Source organism: Lepidothrix coronata, unplaced genomic scaffold (genome assembly GCF_001604755.1).
Source record: "Lepidothrix coronata isolate B3197 unplaced genomic scaffold, Lepidothrix_coronata-1.0 Scaffold112, whole genome shotgun sequence".
Taxonomy (NCBI): domain Eukaryota; kingdom Metazoa; phylum Chordata; class Aves; order Passeriformes; family Pipridae; genus Lepidothrix; species Lepidothrix coronata.
This window is the reverse complement of record NW_016690292.1, coordinates 1,738,904-1,758,696: the sequence shown is the minus strand read 5'-3', so window position 1 is coordinate 1,758,696 and position 19,793 is coordinate 1,738,904. Positions and strand designations below refer to the sequence as shown.

The window sequence follows — 19,793 nt, the reverse complement described above, 5'->3', positions numbered from 1 at the left end:
TGTATAATATTCAGTGCTGCTACAATAATTTTTTGCCTGTATCCTGCATTTAGAACCACATTAACAGTGCAGGAACATACCCGTTTTGGGGCATTTGTGCAAGGCCAAGGCGACATCTGCCTTACTCTTTCAGGGTTTGCAGCTGGGACATGCTTTCTGATCTACCACAGACTTGGGTCACCAGCCATCTGGATGGTCCTTCAGGCCCCAGCAGGCACCTCTGTCTGAGCCAGGTGTAAGTGAAGGAGTGCTGAAGGCAGGTGAAGGGAGCACATTTCTATCTGCAAAGCTTATGTCCCCAAACAGCTTAGACCTGCTGCAGAATTGAACACAAAAGAGGACCTTCCAACACTCTGGGGTTCAGGAGACCTTTGCTTAATGTGTTGTCTCATGGGAGAAAGCATATTCAATGTTAGCTCTCATAAAGAGTAAATATGTCTTCTATAGTTTCCCTCCTATTAATAAACCTTAAGACAGCAAATACCATGTGAAGATTAATCTTTGTAGGTGTTTAGGCGGATTCAATTAAAAGGAAGCCTGGGTACAGTTTGCAGTAACGGTCAACAAAATGCTTGGTAACCAAAATAAATGTATAAATTGTTAGAAAGTGGCAATTGTTGCACAGTCAGTCTCAGGTGGAACTGTAAAGGCTTGCTTCCTGCTGGAGTTGGGACTGGTCGTGTGCCTGACCCACCTGTGCTGGAAAAGCAGAACTCTCTTGATGAGTTGCATTGGAATTTGCTCATATAAGAAGTGCTTGTAAGGAGCTATTAATGACTGGGAAGTCTGATTTCCCCCCCCCCTTCTAAAAACAGGTTTGCTGTTCTTAAGTGTATTAAGTTGTAAAAAATCTAAGCCATGACTAAATGCATTTTAAAAAGAAAAATATATTTCTAATTCTATTTTAGCCTTTCCCTGCCCTCTGCATCTGAATTAAGGACTAATTCAGAATGTCCCTGTGGCCTTCTCTTACCTGCTAATAGTGTCAATTTTGTGTTAACTGTTTCTGTGAAAAATTAGTCTTTCCTATTTTGCTTCATTGTTTTTTCTGCCTTTGAGAGAAACCCTTACATTTTAAAATCACTCATATAGAGCTAAAGGTCAGGAATGCTTGATTTTAAATGTTGGGGGGCATTTGGAACGTAAAATCTAGGAAGTTAGAGCAGTTCTGTGACTGTTCTTGTGCAGTCTTTGGAGGTGATACCTTTTATGAAGCTGTTAAGAGTAAAGGACATCATGCAGACTGGTGCTGCAGCACCATTCTTAGGAGATCTACACTTCATCTCCAATTTAAATGCTCATCCATGTGTTTTATTTTCCTTCAGGTTCTGGGTTTATCATGTGCAGTGGCAAGGAGAATCCAGACAGCGACGCTGACCTGGATGTGGATGGAGACGACACACTTGAATACGGGAAACCACAGTATCGTTTTTGAAAGGCTCTTACTGAGAGGGAACCCAGAGGTGCATCTGCAGCTACCTTTCATACAGCACTGCCCTGGGGAATGGTGGATAATCTGTGTCCAGCCCTACTGGAAATGACACAGCCTTCTCCAGTTACCATGTTATTTGCACTAGCAGGGATTCCCAGTTACTCCCTCTGAGATCCTTCTGTTGATGGCAGCACTACTTCAGACCTGGTTGATGTCTGGAGGAGACATTGCCGGGGATCAGTCAGTGTTTCTTTATTCTGTTCCATAAGCAGTCTGTTGTCTCCATCCAGGTTTCTTCCATATGGATAGCTTTTCCTGCTCCATGGGTAGGAATTGAGTTTATTTTCCACAAGACCCCCCTTTGTTTTCAAGGGTTTTGTTCAGTAAGCACTTTTCACCTTCCCCTCTGACAGACTGATTTTTTTTTTTGCTTTCATTAAACAGTTTATGGGCAAATGTATCATTAAGGGAATTTCTGTAATTTGGGAGATCATTACTCTTATCAGCTGTCATTTGGGGATTTCTCTACCTGGGAGCCAGGCTCTTCGGACACAGCTCTGGGAGAGTTGTGGGCAGACTTCTGCCCTGCAGCAGCTGTAACAACCATCAAGGAGGAATTCCTGCAAGAGTATTGGCAGACACTGCTCTAACTGTAATTTTTTTTTCAATAAAACCTATGGAATTAGGTTTTATTGAAATCTGTACCAGCCTTTAAGATTGAAGCCCCAACCCTTAGCTGGTAAAAGATCTCTGTACCTCAAACAGAAATAGTGGAATCGTTCAGGTTAGGCTTGCAGGGGTTGAGGAATTGATTTTCCCCTTCTAAGAGGCAGTGGCATTAAGTTACTCTCAAAAGACTTTGCCATTTCCTTCCACCTAAAACAAAACTTTAATCCAGAGTTTAAAAGCAAGCCCCTTCAGGGTTACCAGTCCCTCTTCTTTTGAGGTGTTCCCAGTTGGAATTAATTCTGTATCCCGTAGTGTCCCAACCATCTCTGCAGCAAGGCTGTGTGTTCCTTAACCCCTTGTGCTCAGGTACACAGAGGCAGACGTTATCCCTTGCACTGGAGAAGAGCCAGGTGAAGCCAAAGAAAGGGAGGCGCTCCGAGGTGCTGTTTTAAAGTAAGTATCATGCCTTTCCAAATCACTTTAATTACTGTTGGGGAATCTCAGTTTGTGGAAAGTCTTCATTCACTTGAATGCTAAGGTCACAACGAGAGACTTACAAAGAGACATAGTCTGACAGGTGGGTCTCCATTTCTACCTGTGCAGCCTCAAGAAAGCTTCCCTGCACACTCTCCCTCCCTGAGCCACTCCACTGCCCAGGCAGTGCAGTCTTTGTTCTGAACAGTGCTGGACAGAAGATGAATTCTGTTTATGAGGAAACCGTGCTGTACTAAGGCATCATCTTGCTTCACTATTAAATGTGGTCTCTTAGTAGTATAGCATGAGCCCATCCAAATCTTGTTCAGCACAGTAGGAGTCTGGCACCCAGGCTGTGATTTCATTGCATCCCATTACATGTCGTGGCATGTGCAAATTAATCCTTTTGTATTCAGCTCTGGATTGTTGCAGGATGTGTGCTCTGCCCACATACATATGTGGAGAATGTAGGCAGCCAGCATTCAGGGCACTTGGGGAAGCATTCTAGGCAAATAAAATAAGTCTTACCAGGGAGCTAGGATTGCTTTCCAAGCCCTCTGCCCTGCATAAAACATGACTCAGATTACCCCTCTGTCTCTTTCACTGAGTGATCCTCTGAGGTCAAGGTTGAAGGGATTGATAGAGCAGTGAAATGAAGTTTTCTTACTGCTTAGCCTATTGCAAACACTAGTACAAAATTAGGTTTCACTCCATAGAAAAGTGGCATCTGCCATACTGGATCCAAACCATTGGTCCATTCAATACTTTGCTAACCAGGCTAGTCCAAAGGCAGGGCCTCAAAGATGCTGAACGTCCTTCACAGCCAGGACTGTGGTATTGTAGCAGGAAGACACTGGGTTATCAGTGGCTGTGGACACTTTATGCTTGGTGAGACAACCGAGGACCTGAGGCCAGGAGACCCAGGTCCTTCATGTGTCTTGCACCTAACACATTGTTTTGCTGTTTGGGCAAGGTCCTTGCATGTTTCCTGGGCTTGTTTGCCCATCTCTAAAACAGGAGAGGTGATGTTGTTTGTAAAAGCACCTTGAAATTCTGGTGAGTTTCTGTAGAAATGCAGTGGTGTAGCTGAAGCCATGAAGCCTGAGCCTGTGTTACCTTTGAGTGCAGCTGCCTTGGCACAGAGAGCTGAAGCGTCATACACTCACAGCCTGCTCAAAGATTCCTTTCTCTTACAGTCTCTCTTACTGGCTTGCAAGTGAATGGACAGGTTTAGGAGTTGTCTGTACTTCAGTGCTACTGTTTTTCAAATGGGAAGATGGAAAAGATGGGGCTTATGAAGGTGTAAAGTTATTCCTAAAGGGAGAAGCTATTGCAACACAGTGGGTTTCTGTTCACAAGTAAAGTTCATCTTTGAAACAGTGCATTCAAAAATGAGCCTTAGGTCACAGGTGCTGTTTGAATCCCAAGCCTTCAGTCAGCATCACAACCCCTGTGGGATTCTGCAGAGGTCACAGCTAGAAGTGCAGGTAGGGAGAACAGTGGTAGAAATGTGGAGTAGCGCAAAAACACCTCCTGCAGCTGGCCGTCCGCTCGCGTTTTGAAGCCTAGACTGATGGATAGAATTATTGAGAGAGAAGTGGTGGGTGGAAGGGGTATCTTTTTCTGAGCAGCAAAATTTTCCATATTCAACCTTTAGCATTCTGCCCTTTTCTCTTTTAGTGGTGGCACACCCAGTACTCGAATAACACCGGAGTTTTCTAAATGGGCCAGTGACGGTGAGTGTTGAACTTGTAAATTATTAATTTGTAAGCTACAGGAGGGCAGATAGATATTCCATATGTTCTGCTTGCCAGTACTTGGGCAGAGTAGTTACTAATGCTCATGCAGAGTTTCATCAGATATATATGCACGTACAGTCACACCATCTTTTTGAAACTTTACAGCACAATTAATTGTAGTCGATGGCAGCTGGGGAAGTTCCCAAAAATGCCACCTTAACTGGTATGGTTATAAGAGATAGGGATTGGATTGACTTGCTGTTGTGTCAAAGGCAAACTGCTGTATTACAGAGGGAACCTACAGAGTCTGTGTGATGGTGGTGCTCAGCTGCTGAGGGTTTAAACTACACAGGCGCACCTATTGCTTGGGTTTTTTTCATCTGCTTTCTTATCTTCCCTTCTTTGAAAGGGTATGCTAGAGAATTGTATCATGGTCTTTTGGGTAGATCTTGTCTTTGGTGGCCTCTGTATGGCAAGAAAAGTCTACGTCTCTGAAGCTTTCAGAGTGGTAACTGTAGGAGCTGTCCTACTTCTTGACCTGTAGTTGAGACTCCAGAGCAAATGAGTTAATGTGAATATGTACCTTTGCATGCATTACTTAAAAGCTCATACCATTAAGGAAGGGGGAAGCGTTAAAACCATTTGACTGCTGGGTTTTTTTATTTAATGCCAGCAGCACTAAAAGTGTAAACAGCAACCTAGTGGAAATATGAGAATAATAAAACCTGGCGCTTTCCAGCTGCAGATGCCAAATCCATTTCCAGAGCTGGGCAGTGCTGCTCCAGCTCCCTTAGGAAGGGAACTGAAGCTCAGCGACCTGAAGAGACTTGTCCCAATGATTTTGTTCCCTGTTCTGTAGCTGTCATGCTTTGGGCATTTGATTCCCAGCCTTGAAAGTACCTACAAGACATAACTGCTTGCCAGTGGGAGGGGGTTGAGTAGAACCAGTTTTGCCAAGGGCATGATGGTTAAATGGAGAACATAGGATATCTATCGCAGGCATTTTCTTCTGTGGGATAGGCAATCACATTTATTTTCTGTGATGTAGGACCACAGCTTGTAGGTATGATCAGCTGCAGTAGCTACAGCCACAGAGGTGATGAGGGAAGCAGCCCTGATGACATTTGCTATGAGCTGTTTTCTTCATACCTTTTATTACCTGAAAGTACAGTGCTGAACCTACAGCCCCAGGGCTGGCCCCAGGACAGTTCATCTGTCTCATCTCCAGCTGGTGTCTCACACCCTCTCCAGTGCTGGGAGCAGCCATGATGAGCAGTTCTGTCATACTAGTTACCTGACATGCATTTTTCTGCTTGTATCTGAGGCTCTCAGCAAAAGGGAGAAGCTGAGAGCCGGGTCTGGGCTGTGTGGATTTGCTCTGGACCCACCTTTGTAGAAGTACACTTCTGTGTGGCAGCTGCATCAATCCTTCTGAATGAAATCCTGGCTTAAACAACTGGTACATCTGTGAGCAGCAGTCAGGATGAAATGGGAAGAGGGTGGAGGTTGTATCTTCAGCCTTGAATCATAGAAGCATTCTGTCCAGAGAGAACCTCCCCCTGCCAGACAGGGACATGTAGCATCCGTGTCTTCTCTCTCATACTGAGAATCGACATGAAAATGACTCATTGGGGTCCTCTGAAACTGTGACTCACTCAGACTATTCCATTGCAATAATCAGATGTTCCTTGCTAATTTTTCTGTTCTTCCCTCAGCAGAAATGCCCTCAACGAGTAATGGTGAAAGCAGTAAACAGGAGACCATGCAGAAGACCTGTAAGAACAGTGACATTGAAAAGTGAGTGTGAAGCGGATAGCTTCCATTTTTCTTGTTTTAAGGAACCGTAGTGTCCCACTTGGTGCTCCCAGAAGCAGTGGTAATCTGAGGGTGGGCATATTTGAAGCTTTTAGCACTGAGAAGGGAAGTTGTGCTCCAACATGAAGCCTGGACTTGGAGCACTTGCTGCTGCTGTGGTCACAGAGGTCCTGTGGGGAGTTCTCCAGCACATATCTGTGTGGGCAGGTACCCAGTGACAAGGAATTGGGCACAGTTTCCAGAGGGCTTCTCCACTGCAAATTGCCGCCTTCTAAAATAGATCTGTCCATGCTTTCCACCATATTCTAGTTAACGTGGGGTTTTAAATGTTGTGTGTTGCATAACAGCCTAGACCGGAGCTGGAACTTTGGACAAGAGGTAAAGATTCAAAACCCACTTTAACCTGACAAAAGCAATTGGCTCGTCAAGCTGTACTTCGATCTTTTGGATTCCCCCTGCAAATGTATCATGGGATCCTACTTTTACTGGAGAAGTTACCTTGTCATTGCACCTTGGTTTTTGAGGGCAGTCTTTCATGTGGTCTTTATTCTGTTTTCTCCGTGATATCTGCATGTTCCACCTTCCATCTCTCCAGCAAAAGGGAGAGATGCTGCTCCTCAACGGCACTGTAACTTGGCAGAAGCCACACTAAGAGAATTTCTTTTTCCATAAGATCCATATTGTGCCTTTGTATGGTTTCTAAGAGAAATAATGTCTCAGTTCCTGAGTTTTTTACCTGCAGTCCTTCCAGTGATTTAGAAGTTTCAGTCCCTGTGTTTGAATGTACAGTAGTGCAGGGGACTCCTGGGCATCTCCTTTCCTGTCCCTTTCTGCTCTCTGAATGTGCTGCAGTCTAGTCTGGGATAAAAATAAATGGTTTTATCTGCACTGTTCATTTGAGTAACATTTTCAGCCTCCTTCCACATGCTGCTAGGGTGACTTACTGCTCAGACAGATTTGATGGTCCAAACCTAAAACTGCAGACTCTTCTCTGCTGCCATGGACTGCATTAGCTGGGATGGGGCAGTGTTTTAAGTTGATTATTGCTTGATATAAAACGTTGCCCCAAGATCAAGTGAGAGACCAAACAGCTTGAATGAGGTGGAAGCAATGAGGTAAATGGTGGGTTTTAAACATTACATTTTGGGTTGAAGTCCATGGATAATTTAGGATAGGGAAAAATCTGGTGGTACCATTAAGCTGACTTCACAGAAAGTTGTAATTTTTTTAATGCAATTTGTTCTCCTTCTGCCCCTGGTCCTGACTTGAGAGGTTGTGTCCCCAGTACATTTCTGGATCTCTGACAGTTCAGGCAGCCTGGAAGAACATATGTTCACAGTCAGGGGTTAACTGGGGAAACTCCCTACTGCAGAGGAAACTTTAACATTGCTTTGCTGCCTTGGCACTTGCCTTTTTACAAGCCTTTTTGTTAGCATGTCCCAAATGTTGGCTGTCTGCTGTTCGATGCCTCTCAGTGAGCAGACTTTGGCCAAGGACCACTGAGTTTGGGAGCTTGCAGGTCAGTGCAGAAGCAGATTTGTCCTTGGAGTGAGAGCCAACCAGTGCATGCTGTCTTGGTGGCAAGGGCTCATGCCTTCTGCCCTGATCTGTCAGCCTCTGTCTCAGCTGCTGCTTGGCTTCCCTTTGGGCCTCCTGCCTGTCAGCCCAGCAGCTCTCCACCCTCCCAGATCCACTCCTATTGAAAATCTTTAAACTGCAGGAGCTGAAAGGATTTGACATTTTCCAGAACACTTGAGCTCAAGTGATAAAACTGACATAGCTTTAATAATCTGATCAAAGAGGCTTTAGCTAGCATCTTTTGAAGGGTCCCAGAATCCTTTCCAAACAACTCTCATGCTAACACTGCTGTGAAGTGGGGAGAGCGTGTATGTGTGTGTGTGCATGTATAAGAACACACACCTTGCTCTGCAATAACCTTGCCCCACTAAAGCTTCAGTTCTGCTAAAAGTCAGCAAAACCCAATAGAAATTGCAGGAAACTCCTTAAATGTCTTGTTCAGTCTTTCCAAAAATGTTAATTTTTGAAAGTTGCAGGGGCACCTTTTTATTTAAGGTGCTTTATTTTACCGAGGTTCAGAAAACAAGATGGTGTTTCAGGTGGAGAATTCCTAGCTGCTTTTTTTTTTTTTTGCTCTTCTTTCCTTTGAGATTCATGTGTGATAAATAGTTTCTGTCCTGCCATTTAAGGAGTCTCAATGCTCTGTGTGCTTGTCTGTGTAGAGGGGTTCTGTTAAATTAATTGATAACAGGGATCAGAACTAGAAGCCTACAGAAAGGAGGGGGAAGGGTTTCTCACTGTCTGGCTGTTTCCCACTCCACTGCTGAGCCATGATATATGGCGACCCAGCCCAACAGGCTAAATTGATTCATCTCTAGTTCCTGTTTCTTAATCTGGGGCTAAATTGGTTTCATTTTTCTTGTTTTGGGTGGTGCTTACAGGAAGTTTTTGGCAGCATCACTTTACTCCATTGTTTGTAACTTCAGTTTTTGCCTTTAAATCTGAGTATTATTGATTGGCATGTTAAACCTTGTGTAGCACCTCATTAGCATTTTAAAAATTGTCCAGAAGCACATGGCTTAGCACCTGTGTCAGCCGTGCTCTCCGTTCAGAGCAGTAGCTAATAGAGTTAGCAGCGATCTGCGTATTGATCCTTCTCTGGTAAGAATGACGTTCCTTCCTCCCCTCTTCCAAAAATAAGTCCAAGCAAAGAGAGCAGCGTGGTTTTGCTTGTTTTTTAATCCATTAATACAGTACAGCGAGCAGTCCTCCTTGTAGCTGAAATTGTTTGCCTGCCCAAGTTCATTTAATCTAAACTTGGGTTTTTGTGGGAGAGTCTCTTGCATGCAGAACAACTAGATGGGGTTCGGGGTAAGTCTGTGTTTGTTGCTCCACTCCTTGTGCCGTGCCAGGTCATCAGCAGCTTGGACAAGCTGATCTCATCTGATAGTGTTGAACTTCAGATGGCAGCCACAATGGTGAGAGACAAGGTGCTGCTCCCAGCTCTCCTTCCCAACACTGCAGGGTGTCTCAGCCCTGCTGAGCTTTTCTAATCTCAGCCATGTGGGGCATCTGGGAGACACCCTGGGGTGCTGAAGGCTCATGGGGACAGGTGAAGGAGCATCACACTGTCTGAGCTCTGCCTGTCTGCTGAAGACCCCAGCCACTGCCAAGGCAAAGCTCAGCTAGTGCGACACTACTTTACCTCAACTTGAGATGCAGCGTTGCTCAGGGAGAGCAGCTGGTCCCTAATTGCCCAGGCAACCCCCCAGCTGCTCCGCCAGCGTCGTATTCTCAGCACTGTTGCGCACAGAGAGCTGCAAAAAGCATCTTCCCCACAAAAAGTCTTCCTCCCTGCTCCCTCCCAAGATGCCTCCTGCGAGGGTCTGGTGCCGTTTTGAAACCGAGGTTCCCCGGGGTTAAAAGCCAGCATCTTAATTCAGAGTGCCAATGTTCAATTTTGCTTTCTGCCACCAGACTAGATTGCAGGCCAGCGAGAGAGTCTGGGTTAGTGGCCCACTGGGTCACCTCCCATTTGTTTTCCTCAATTTTGTGTTGTCATAAATTCATTCCAGCCCGTTGTGGTTGATCAGTTTATCTCCGCCGGGGCAGGGAGCGCTGCGAGCATGATATATGGCACAGAGCATTGTAGCCAGCCTCTCCATGAATCACTCCAGCTGTTTGGTGTCAGCCCCAAAGCAAACAGGACCCGGCCGCTGAGCGTTGACTACGATGAGCTCAGTATGGGAAGAGACATGACGTATGAATGTTTATTTAATAATTCTCTAATATTTCCAGCGGAGTGTGGCTGTGCCTTCTGGGAGGGGTGAAAGGGGGGGAGGTTGAAGAGGGAAACTCTAATCTGTTGGGGTGGGTCATAAATCAGGCAGACAACATCATTAATCAGGGATGGGACAGAAGTGGAAGGAGGTGGGACTGGAACTGCCATCCTCAGTGGGAAGGGGGCTGTGCTTTTTTTTTTTTTTTTTTTAAAACAAATCTTGTTTCTGATTCCGCTTGGCCCTAGCCGTGCTGCCTGCATAATAGCAAACCTGGACACAAGGCTGTTTAAGTGAGTATGCTACCTCTGCTCTGAACCTTGCGATACGAGCCTGCCAAGCATTAAATCCCTTTATAATTATCTTCTTTATATAACACTTCATGCTTATCATGCTTCATTGGATGAGACGCTCGTTGGGTTAAAAAGAGGGTTTTAGAGACAAAAAGCAATTGTGTTTGTTTTATTTTTCCTGTCTCCTCTTTCCTCCCCTTCCCCCCCCCCCACCTCACCTCTTTCCAGTCCAGCTGCTCTGAAACATCGACTCTGGAGGGGCTCTGGTGCAGCAGCACAAGAAGGAGCATCAGTTAAAATTGAACAAGTTTAGGTTGGGGTCCTTGTGCGAAGAGTGAAGCGTGTGAGAGCAGTCAGGGAGGTAGCAGTGTCTGTCGTGGGGACCCTGCTCCCAGGCAGGTGGGTCAGGGTGGGAGCAGAGTGTGTGTGAAGCCAGAGGATTAGCAGAGGCCTGAAAGGGAAGGAGCCATGCTTAAGCTGGTATGTCAGAGGGAAACAGAAGCTGCTGTGAATTCACACCACAGGATAAGCGCTTCCCAGCTCCTCTCCATAGTGTCACACTATTAATAGGCTTTGCCTGGAGACAAGAACATCTCATAGCAAAGACAGAATTAAAAAATTAACTTGGGTCATAAATGAACTAACCCTTTGTGTTCTGCGAGGGCATGATGCTGCTGATGGGTCCAGTCCTAGAGCAGCCTGTGTGAACTTGAGAGAGGATCCAGGAAGCTGAACTGAAGTGTGGGATTGTCAAAGCCAAGCTGAGAATGAGCTGCTAGGCTGTGCTGCTTGTGTCTAGATTTTTATCTTTCTTAGGTTTTAGTCTTTTTCACTAATTTAGTAATATGTAATATTGTGTTTGTACTGTATACTGGTGTTCAGTGTTGAAAGGGTGCAGAGGGAGATGCTCCATTTCATCCCTCTGGGTTGTGACGGTGGAGAGCTGGGCTGTGTTTCTTTATTCTGCTCCCTCTTCTAACTGTTGGGTAGAAGTTTCATGTGCCAATGGTGGTCTCAAACATTTATAACCACTGTGCAAAGTGTAATTGTATCGATGTCTTCACAGGGTGGTGGTTAACGAAGCTCAGCGAGGCAGGCTGACTGTACAAGCTCAGACCTGGGGGAAGGTGGTGTTTCTGTTTAGTGCAGCTGTTGTCCAGAGGTTTGGTCTGATTTCATGCCTTGGGACAGTTTTCTGTAGATTTTGTCATCTTCATATAGGAAGGAACTCTTACGTCTGTTGATCCTGTGATGTTTTAGAGCTGAACCATCTGCAAACCCCAGGGGTCTGCTGGTTTCAGGGGCAGTAGCATCTCTGTCCCATAATTGGTGAAAACCCCAGGAAGGAATTTTATTCCTATGCTGGGGGTGCAGTTAAAGCATCTTGCCATTTATGTCTTTTTGCCTGCCCCTTCTTTTCCTTTTTTTTCTTTTTTTTTTTTTCCTTAGTTTCAGAAATGCTGTTAACTTTAATTTGTAGAGTTGCTTCCTGGGAATGAAAAATCGATGGGGGGCTATAGCAGTGTGAAATTCGACTGTCACTATTGAGCTATAGAGTTACCAAGATGTCTTAGAAGGTAAAAAATAAATCGTGGCCCAGCAAGTGCTCAGCTGTGCTATTTCAAAGGGGATATGAGGCTGATGGTCTGTTAGAGGGTACTTCAGTTAGATGGATGATGATTCCCTGTGAAATATTGGAGTTATTCCATAGGTAAAAGAAACTTTAGCTTATAAAACACAAACAGCTGCCTACTGGCAGACGAATTCTTCCCTTAGATGTGTGAGCAGCTTGTCAGATAGAGGACTCGTCCCTAAAATTAGCCTGTCGTGTTTAACAATGTCTCTGATGGAGCATTGTGGATCTTGCCGTGTTCCTTCTGAAAATATTTTGAGGATGTGACTGTTTGTTCACATCCCTTAGCTACACTGCAAGAATTAAGAGGCAGGGACTGATATTTTTTTAGGAAATGTTTGTATGGTGCCCAGATGCTCTCAGGAGAAAAGTAACAATTATTTTTACGTGGGCTGCGTTCCGTGTTTGGATGGAAATGTTCCTTTGAAAAGCAGAAGCGGGATCATGTTGTGCCCCGTCCGCTGCCAGTTCGCTGTCACTCTCCTGCATCTGCTGAGGGGCAGCCCTGGCTGCACAGGCTGGCTGTGTGCTGATGGTGACAGGGCTACTGCTTTCCTTGGCACTCACTGACTGTTGTGGCAGGACCCAGTAAGTGTTTGTGCTGTGCCAGCTGCTGTATGACAACGGGATGATTGTAATTACAGCTCTTGGTAGTTTATGCATTTCTTAGGCTACAATTAGTAAGTATAAATATAAAATAGTACTAAAAAACCCACCAGTTTGTGTTACACCTCACTAAACTGTGTCTGGGACAACTGTAGAGTCAGTAATTATTTCTCTTACACTTGCATGCATGGTTGCAATACTGCTGAGGGGAGCTTACCGCTGCAAGAAGGAGCGTTAAGCCACATTTAGTTAAAGCTTGGTAAAGATCTCCCAAAGAATTGACTGCAAGAAGAATTCATTGTACTTTCATATCTCCTTTGCTGCTGTAACACAGAACCCAGCACTGCCTTTACAGAAGCAGTGTAGTAGCTAGTAATGTAATTAAAGTAGTTTAATATCTGTGGTGATTTTTTTGCCCTCGCTTCAGTGTCACTGCTTGTCCTAACCTTACTCCACACCACTATGGGCATTTCATCCATATTTTTCCATTCTCTTCTTTCTTCCTTTTTGACAGTTTTTGTCTGTAAAAAGCTGTTGTTTCCCTCTCGGTTGCATAAGCATTCCGGCTTTTCCCTCAGATAGCCGGCTCATGACCTGTCCTTCCACTGCACTGCTGGTTTCCTCTTCCAGCTCTGGGACCACAGTTGGTTATGTGATACTAATGTGCCGTGGCCTCCTTTAATAGCCTCATGTTTCTTTTTGAAGGCGCGATTACCTTAAATGATGCTAATTCTGATCCTTTCTTTCCCCGTAAAGGAAACAGCAACAGTGTAAAAGTTCTAGGGCGGCAGCAGCAGTTGTAGGAAGCTGTCTGGAGGATGTGTCACCGCACTGCCCTTGTGTACCTCCAATCAGCGGTCATGAATGGAGGTTCTGGAAAGCATATCACCTCCATGGTAAAGCCCTTAAAAGGCTATAGATGAGTCCAAGTGCTGCTGTAGTAGCATAGATATTTCCTGTTTATTTCGGTCGTTTGGATGTGGGCCATGGGAGTAGAAGGCATTTATTTAATCGCTCGCAGAGGCTGCCTGCAAGGCTCGTCTGCATGTCCAGCCTTCTGAGCACCTTTCAGCCCTAGGAATCTGCTATTCCTTTTTCACCTTCATGGATATTTTATAATTCCGTGCCCTGATCGTCCAACCAAAGCTACCAATAATACTAGACCAGCTCCAGGCCACAGTAGGATGACAAGTTACAGCTGCCATAAGTCTTCCAGTAGAAAAATAGACCTGCCTAGCTATACGTGGAGTTTGGTCATAATCCAAATATGTTTACTTGTGGATGGAGGCAAGTTTCAGTAGGCTGGAACCTCTAACCTGTGTGCCTCAGAGGAGCTGCGTTTTCCATTTCCACCGCCTGCCTTTTGTGGACCTGGCTTGTACTAAGATAAAGACCATGATGCACCTTCACAAATCTGTTAAAAATACTATTAGGCTCACCAGCATGAAGAATACATTTCAAAAGTGAACCGAGACATTAACACATTAGCTGAGTAATTATTTCTATTTAGGAACTTTTTTTACAGAATGATTTTCTAACTCAGCCTGTGCTGCCTCAACAGAACCTGGTTTGCTGCAGCAAACCACTTTTCTGTAGCATGGCTTTTTCCTTTATCGCCAAATCTGCTCCAGTAAAGCAGTGGGATTGCATTTATTTTCTCTTTGGAACAGGGGACATAGTCTCTAAATCTAAATCAGAATGACCCACGCATTCTTTCTCCCAGCTTTCATGTTGAACCATAATTGCTCAAATGGCACATTTAAAATTTTGGCGCAAGCTCAGACTTTCACTCGCCGCCTTTTTAAATCAGTCCCAGTGGCCAGCGGATACTGCGTAGCCCTACAAATGCATCCAAACATGCTGACTCCGAGGCTTCTTCCATTCTGAATGATCAGCGGTGCCATCTGTCTCTGTTTTGATTGGGGCTGGGCACATGTGTCCCAGCGAAACGCGGGCCAAAAAAAGGGAAGAGAAAGAGCCAGTGCCTGAATTTACTTCCCGCTTCTGTAAAGACATTGTTTGGTTCTGTGTTATGGAGGCGGGGGAGATGTGAAAGCAAAATGAATTTTTCTGTCATTAAATTCTTCAAGGAATCTTTACCCAAGTCCCTACTAAACGTGGCTTAAAATGCCTTCTTGCAGCGATAAGCTCCCCTCAGTGCTATTGTGACAGTGCATGCAAGTGTAAGAGAAATAATTCCTCTGTGGGGAAAAAGAGACAACATTTTTTGGTTTGCATCAAGATGAAATTAGTCAGAAGCAAACTCTGAATTTGGCAGGCAGATGCCAGTATTAACAAGTTGTGCAAGCAAGTATAAAATAGAGGCGCTCGTGACTGAGAGCGCCTCAGTGTTGTGTGTGTGTGTGTGCCCTTGCATGCACCCCGCTCCAAATTCACAACTTAGAACACGGAAATTAGAATGGGGAACATTGCATTATTCATAACTTGGCAACCAGAAGCCAGGGCAGTTTGCCAGAGTAAACTATTCTCTATAATTACAGGTGAAGCAACATTCTTTAATATCTTACAATACAAAAACATACATTAATCAAGGAAAGAGAGCTTTTTTTCCTAGAGGACAATAAATTAGCATCCTTGCCAATTTCCTCAATACATGTGACAATGTTTTACAGGATTATAAGTCAGCCTCTTTAAAGAAGGTTAGTCTAAAAACAAATAAACCCAATAAATGAGATTTTTAGCTAAATAAAGGGGAAGCCAGCTCCTAAAACGTTGATGTCTTGCCAGAAGATTTGCTTTTAGCGCTGGCAGTCTTGCAGACTGAGGGTCTAAACTTCACTTGGTGTGATTTGACATGGCTCTACTGTAAACAGCTTTGCTGGGCAGTTTTTTACAGCAAGGGAGCTGGCCCCTTCTGCTGTAACCAGCTCATCTAGTGAAATAAAATCTCAGTACATTGTGCCAATCCAGTAGCCCACATGTTGTGGGGTGATTCGCAGTCAATCTGCCACCAGCCTGACACTGGGCTTCTTTCAGAGAGTTAAGATACTGAAAATGCCTGAGCTGTGTCTGTTTCCTTTTAAAGCCACCTGTCACTTTTCTTTTTAAAAACTTTCTTATCAGTGTGTTTTACTTGTTAGTAACAATGGGGGGGGGTTTTTAGCTTCATGTTATGTTCTTGCACTCCAGTAAGTGTAAAAGGCCTTTGAGTCTGCGGATGTCCCGCTGACTTCAGTGGTGCTCACCCACGTCTGCCAAAATAAAGTCCCTGTATCCTTAGCTCTAGCACTTGCTGCAGGTGATGCTTGCTAAATGGAAAGGGGGGGCAAATTCTTTTGTCACTTTGAAAACAGAAGCAATTCTTATCACAAAGCAGATAAAGGTGTTTATAGCTAGTGTTTGAAACTCAGATAGCGAGGGATTTTGTGTTGAAGGCAACGTATGAGTGAGAGCTGAGACAGCATCACAGTGCTCTGCTGTTCCACAGTGCTACCAGTGTCACAGAGCTGTGCACAGCATGTTACAGGCTAATAAAACAGGGTCTCTTCTATGAAAAAGTTGCCCTTTTACCCATATGTAAATTTGCTCTGAGAGAAGGCTTGCAATTACATGATTGTGCAACTGATGTTGGGGTCATGTTTTGGATCTTTTTATCAAGTCTTGAAGAATTGTGCCCCACAAAGTGAGGACTGCAGCAGGCTTTCTCTCCTGTAGTGTAGTAGTGGTTATGATAATTGTCATCTACAGTCGTGGTTGGATATGGCCAGGGGCAATTTCTCTGCTCCTGAAATCTTACTTAACTTGACTCTGCCGTCAAAGCATCGACCAGTCTGTTTCTAATATTTATGATATGTAAGCTGCTAGTGACCCGACCTCTGCCCTTGGTGCAGGGAGGTGGCATGTATGTTCTGCTGGGATCAGGTTCTCCACTTTGTACAGGGGAAGATAAAGGCTTTGTTTAAAAATAAATACATCACTCTTGGGTTTGTCAGTGGTACTGTACATTTTCCTCTCTGCCAGTCTGTGTTTACAGGCGTAAGAAAGCAAAAATAAATGTATGAGGAAGAGAGAAGAAGGTCAGAATATCAAGTGTCAAAAGTAGCCCATGAAATTTTATTGGTAGTGCATTTAATCAGTGCTAAGCGTTTTTTACAAGGTACATACAAACAGTGGAATTGTAAAAATTTATGGAATGCTGTGTACAGTGTGGCCGTTTATGAAGAAAGGAAAATTTATATCCAGTTGAAATAAACCAAAGGGGAATGTTTTATGGAGACGCCTCAACAGCAGGATACATCAAGTTAGCTCTAGATAAGGTGAGGATGGAGTATTTGCAGGGGTTTGCTGATCTGTGAGGTGTTTTTCTGCTTCTTCAGCAGCTAATGCTTTGCATCTTTCTGTGGCTCTCAGATAGGCAGGATGCTGGATGCAGTGGCTGTGTGGTGTTTGTGTTTTTCTGTACAACAGAAAGGAAACACAAGTGAACAGCTGCTGCTGGTATCTGTGGTACAGGGCTCTCGCTCTTGGGCTCGTTCCAGTACAACAGTTTCTTGAGCAGCCCTTAATATCCAGCTGGGAAGGGTTAACTGAAGCCAATCACTCTGACATCAGCATTTTTTTGTTTCCTTTTTGGTCCAGTATTTTGTTGATGATAAAGCACAGACTTAGTCAATTGAGAGATTCCAGAGCTGCAGAATCAGAGATAATTTAATTAACGGAATTGCCTGTGATTGCCCACTGGGACAGCGGGTAGGAATTGCTCGATTTAATTTGGAGAAACAAAGATCACATGCATGCTAATGTTTAACAAATAACCAGTGTTTGGGTTAAAGTTTTTTTGCAAAGAGGGGGGCAGCCATTTCCCAGGGGAGATTTCCCAGGAGGTGATTGCTTCCTAACAGCTCAAAGCTACTGATAGGTCTTTTTTCCTCCTCCGTGGTAGTTTTGTGCACTTCTTCTGGCCTTTTATCTAAACAAAGCAAGGATTTGCTCAGAGAAATAAAATTTGTTCTTATTTTCAGTGCTCAGGGGAAAATGCTGTGAGTAGTAGAAAAATGTGTGTTGGGCATAAAGGCTGAAAATTACCACGTACTGTCTTGCCCAGTCTCACAGACTTGCTCCTTGGTACCCAGCATCCTCAGCTGTGTCTGCCAAGTTGTGGCAGAGTTAACCACGAAGTCCAGAGAGAAGTACAAGACACAGGTTCCTCCACGAGGAGCCCTCCCTTCTGGTTTTTGCTCTTGTATAAATGTTCCCTCGCAGTGGTGGTGTAGGTCCACAACGAGTCTCTGTCATGGAGGTGCCCTCTTGGTACGGCCTCAGCCAGGGAGGACGACTCAGGTGTCAGGGAGGCCACTTGCACCTGCTGGAGAAGCATCAGCGCTGGGTCTCAAGGTATTGCGCTTGGCAGCAGTCGTGCTCAGCAGGTCTCTCTGGAGGCTGATAAATGACGTTATCCAAACACGTCAAATCGGAGCGCTGAGGCGCAAAATTGTTGAAAGTCCTCCTGCATCCAGCACGAGGTCAAGGCAAAGCAGAGAGCCAATTCCTTCTTCCCTGTAATTCCCTCTGCCTCACTTGGCAGGGTAACTTGTACACAGCCTTGCCCTGTCCATGGAGCTTGGCTTTCTGACCCTCGCTCCACCCTGGCGTTACCCTGTAAAAATACTGCCCAAGGCTGCTCCCAGCTGTGTCTGGGCAAGCACACACGAGGTGTGCACACAAGAGGGAAGCCTGAGGGAGTTCCCAAGATTGCTGCTGCAGGAAGAGTTGCTCCTAAGCGATGCTTATCTTTAGGATACAAGCAGCAGGTTGACGGTAAAATGTCACTAAATGGAATGGCATGTGTCCCAAGTGTGCTGGCCACCACAGGAGCCAGACACATGGGAAGTGACTCTGGTCTTTATTCCATCCCTGGAGGTAGTTTCAGTTTCCTTTATTTACTAATGTTCTCCCTATTTCCCTTGACCTCATTTCCTCTGGCTTTTCGGAAGCAACCATGCAATTATCGCTCACTTTGGGTTGACCCTTGGCTGCCACGTCCCTTGTTGCTGCTGCTCTGAGAGGTTTTCCTGAAATCTCAAGTGCAAAATACTCACTTGTGGCCAAAACTCCTATCTCTCTCGTGAGTTAGGAGCTATGTCTTCAGCAACTGTGCCGTCTGTCAGGGTTTGTCCTGTGAGCACGCTTGGCAGGGAGAACATGGAGTTTAATTCTGTCACAGCTGAGCTTTGATCAGCACTGGGAGATACTGCAGTGGCTGAAGCTCCTTCTCTTACCAATGCACCCCAGCCTTGTTAATAAATGTATATTTAACAATGTCTGGAGCGTATGAAGTGATAATAACTAAATCAATACCTCCCACATTGATTGTCCAGGATCCCTACAGCGTGACGCACGCAGCGGTGCGGTAATTTTCCAGCTAACTAGCACCCTGATCTACAGCCCTCCTATTGATTGGCCATTGTATCAAGCAGCCTCTGAGCATTATTGCTTATGCCTCTATTCAGCCTCCTTTTCTGATTCATTCGTTTATTACTGGACAGGTGCGATTATCTTAGAGGCTTTCCAAAATTGGCCGATGAGGGTCAACCATTTAGATTTCTATAAACAAGCCATTTTCTATCTCCTCTAGTTGTTGCAGTGGCAAATTTTTCCTATTCAGGCTTTGACTGTTAGTGGGGTTGAATGGGTGTTTGCTTGTACCTGCCCAAGGAATCAGCTTTTTCCTTTTCTTGCTGAGTCACCCACCCATCAGAGGAGGACAGATAGCTCCACAGATGGTACAAGGAGAATGTAGCAACGGTTGAGGTTCTGCTTGCCACCTGCTCTGTGCAGGAGTCACACTCACTGCCTTTTTACCTCCATTGCCCTTGTGCATGCAGTAAGGAGAAATGGATTCCAGGAAGTCAAATTCAACTTCAGCCTTCACCCAGTATCAGCTTGTTGGTGGGCCAGACTGGAAGACAAACAATTTTCTCAGCCAGCAATAATCTTCAAGCTATAAATAAATAATTCTGTTTCTTCCTTAGACAAAACTAACACCTTTCTAGACTTCCTTTGAAAATGCTAGCAACTCTTCCTTGAGGGTGAGAACTCAAGCTGGGATATGGTAATATTTCATACCAATGGGTAGGAGCAAGTGGGTGTTTCACAGCAGGGAAGGCTGTCTCCTACTGAAGCTCTTTCATCTTGCTCCAAAGAATATTTATTGATTCTAAGACTTGAATCCACAGTGTTCCTGTCCCCAGACAGTCCTTACCCACTAGGCTGTCATGGGACATGTGTACTTCTTTGCCTTTTTTTGCAGTTTTGAAATGGTTACCATTTTCTAGCAACTGTCACTTCCAGTGAATCTCCTCCTGATGAAGATCT

General features: G+C 44.8%; 1 protein-coding gene across 7 annotated transcripts in view; it reads left to right on the top strand.

The window, feature by feature from the left end:
• Nucleotides 1-19,793, top strand: part of RNF220 (ring finger protein 220) — a 214,246-nt gene that overhangs the window by 180,478 nt on the left and 13,975 nt on the right. For 3 of the 7 annotated variants that reach the window (XM_017824757.1, XM_017824755.1, XM_017824758.1), the window contains 4 exons: nucleotides 1,326-1,422; nucleotides 2,468-2,554; nucleotides 4,256-4,311; nucleotides 6,033-6,111. In XM_017824757.1, coding sequence (XP_017680246.1) covers nucleotides 1,326-1,422; nucleotides 2,468-2,554; nucleotides 4,256-4,311; nucleotides 6,033-6,111 — 319 coding nt within the window. Of the gene's footprint in view, nucleotides 1-1,325; nucleotides 1,423-2,467; nucleotides 2,555-4,255; nucleotides 4,312-6,029; nucleotides 6,112-10,174; nucleotides 10,220-19,793 lie in introns of all 7 variants that reach the window. The other 4 variants (XM_017824756.1, XM_017824752.1, XM_017824753.1 and 1 more) reach the window with 3 other exon arrangements.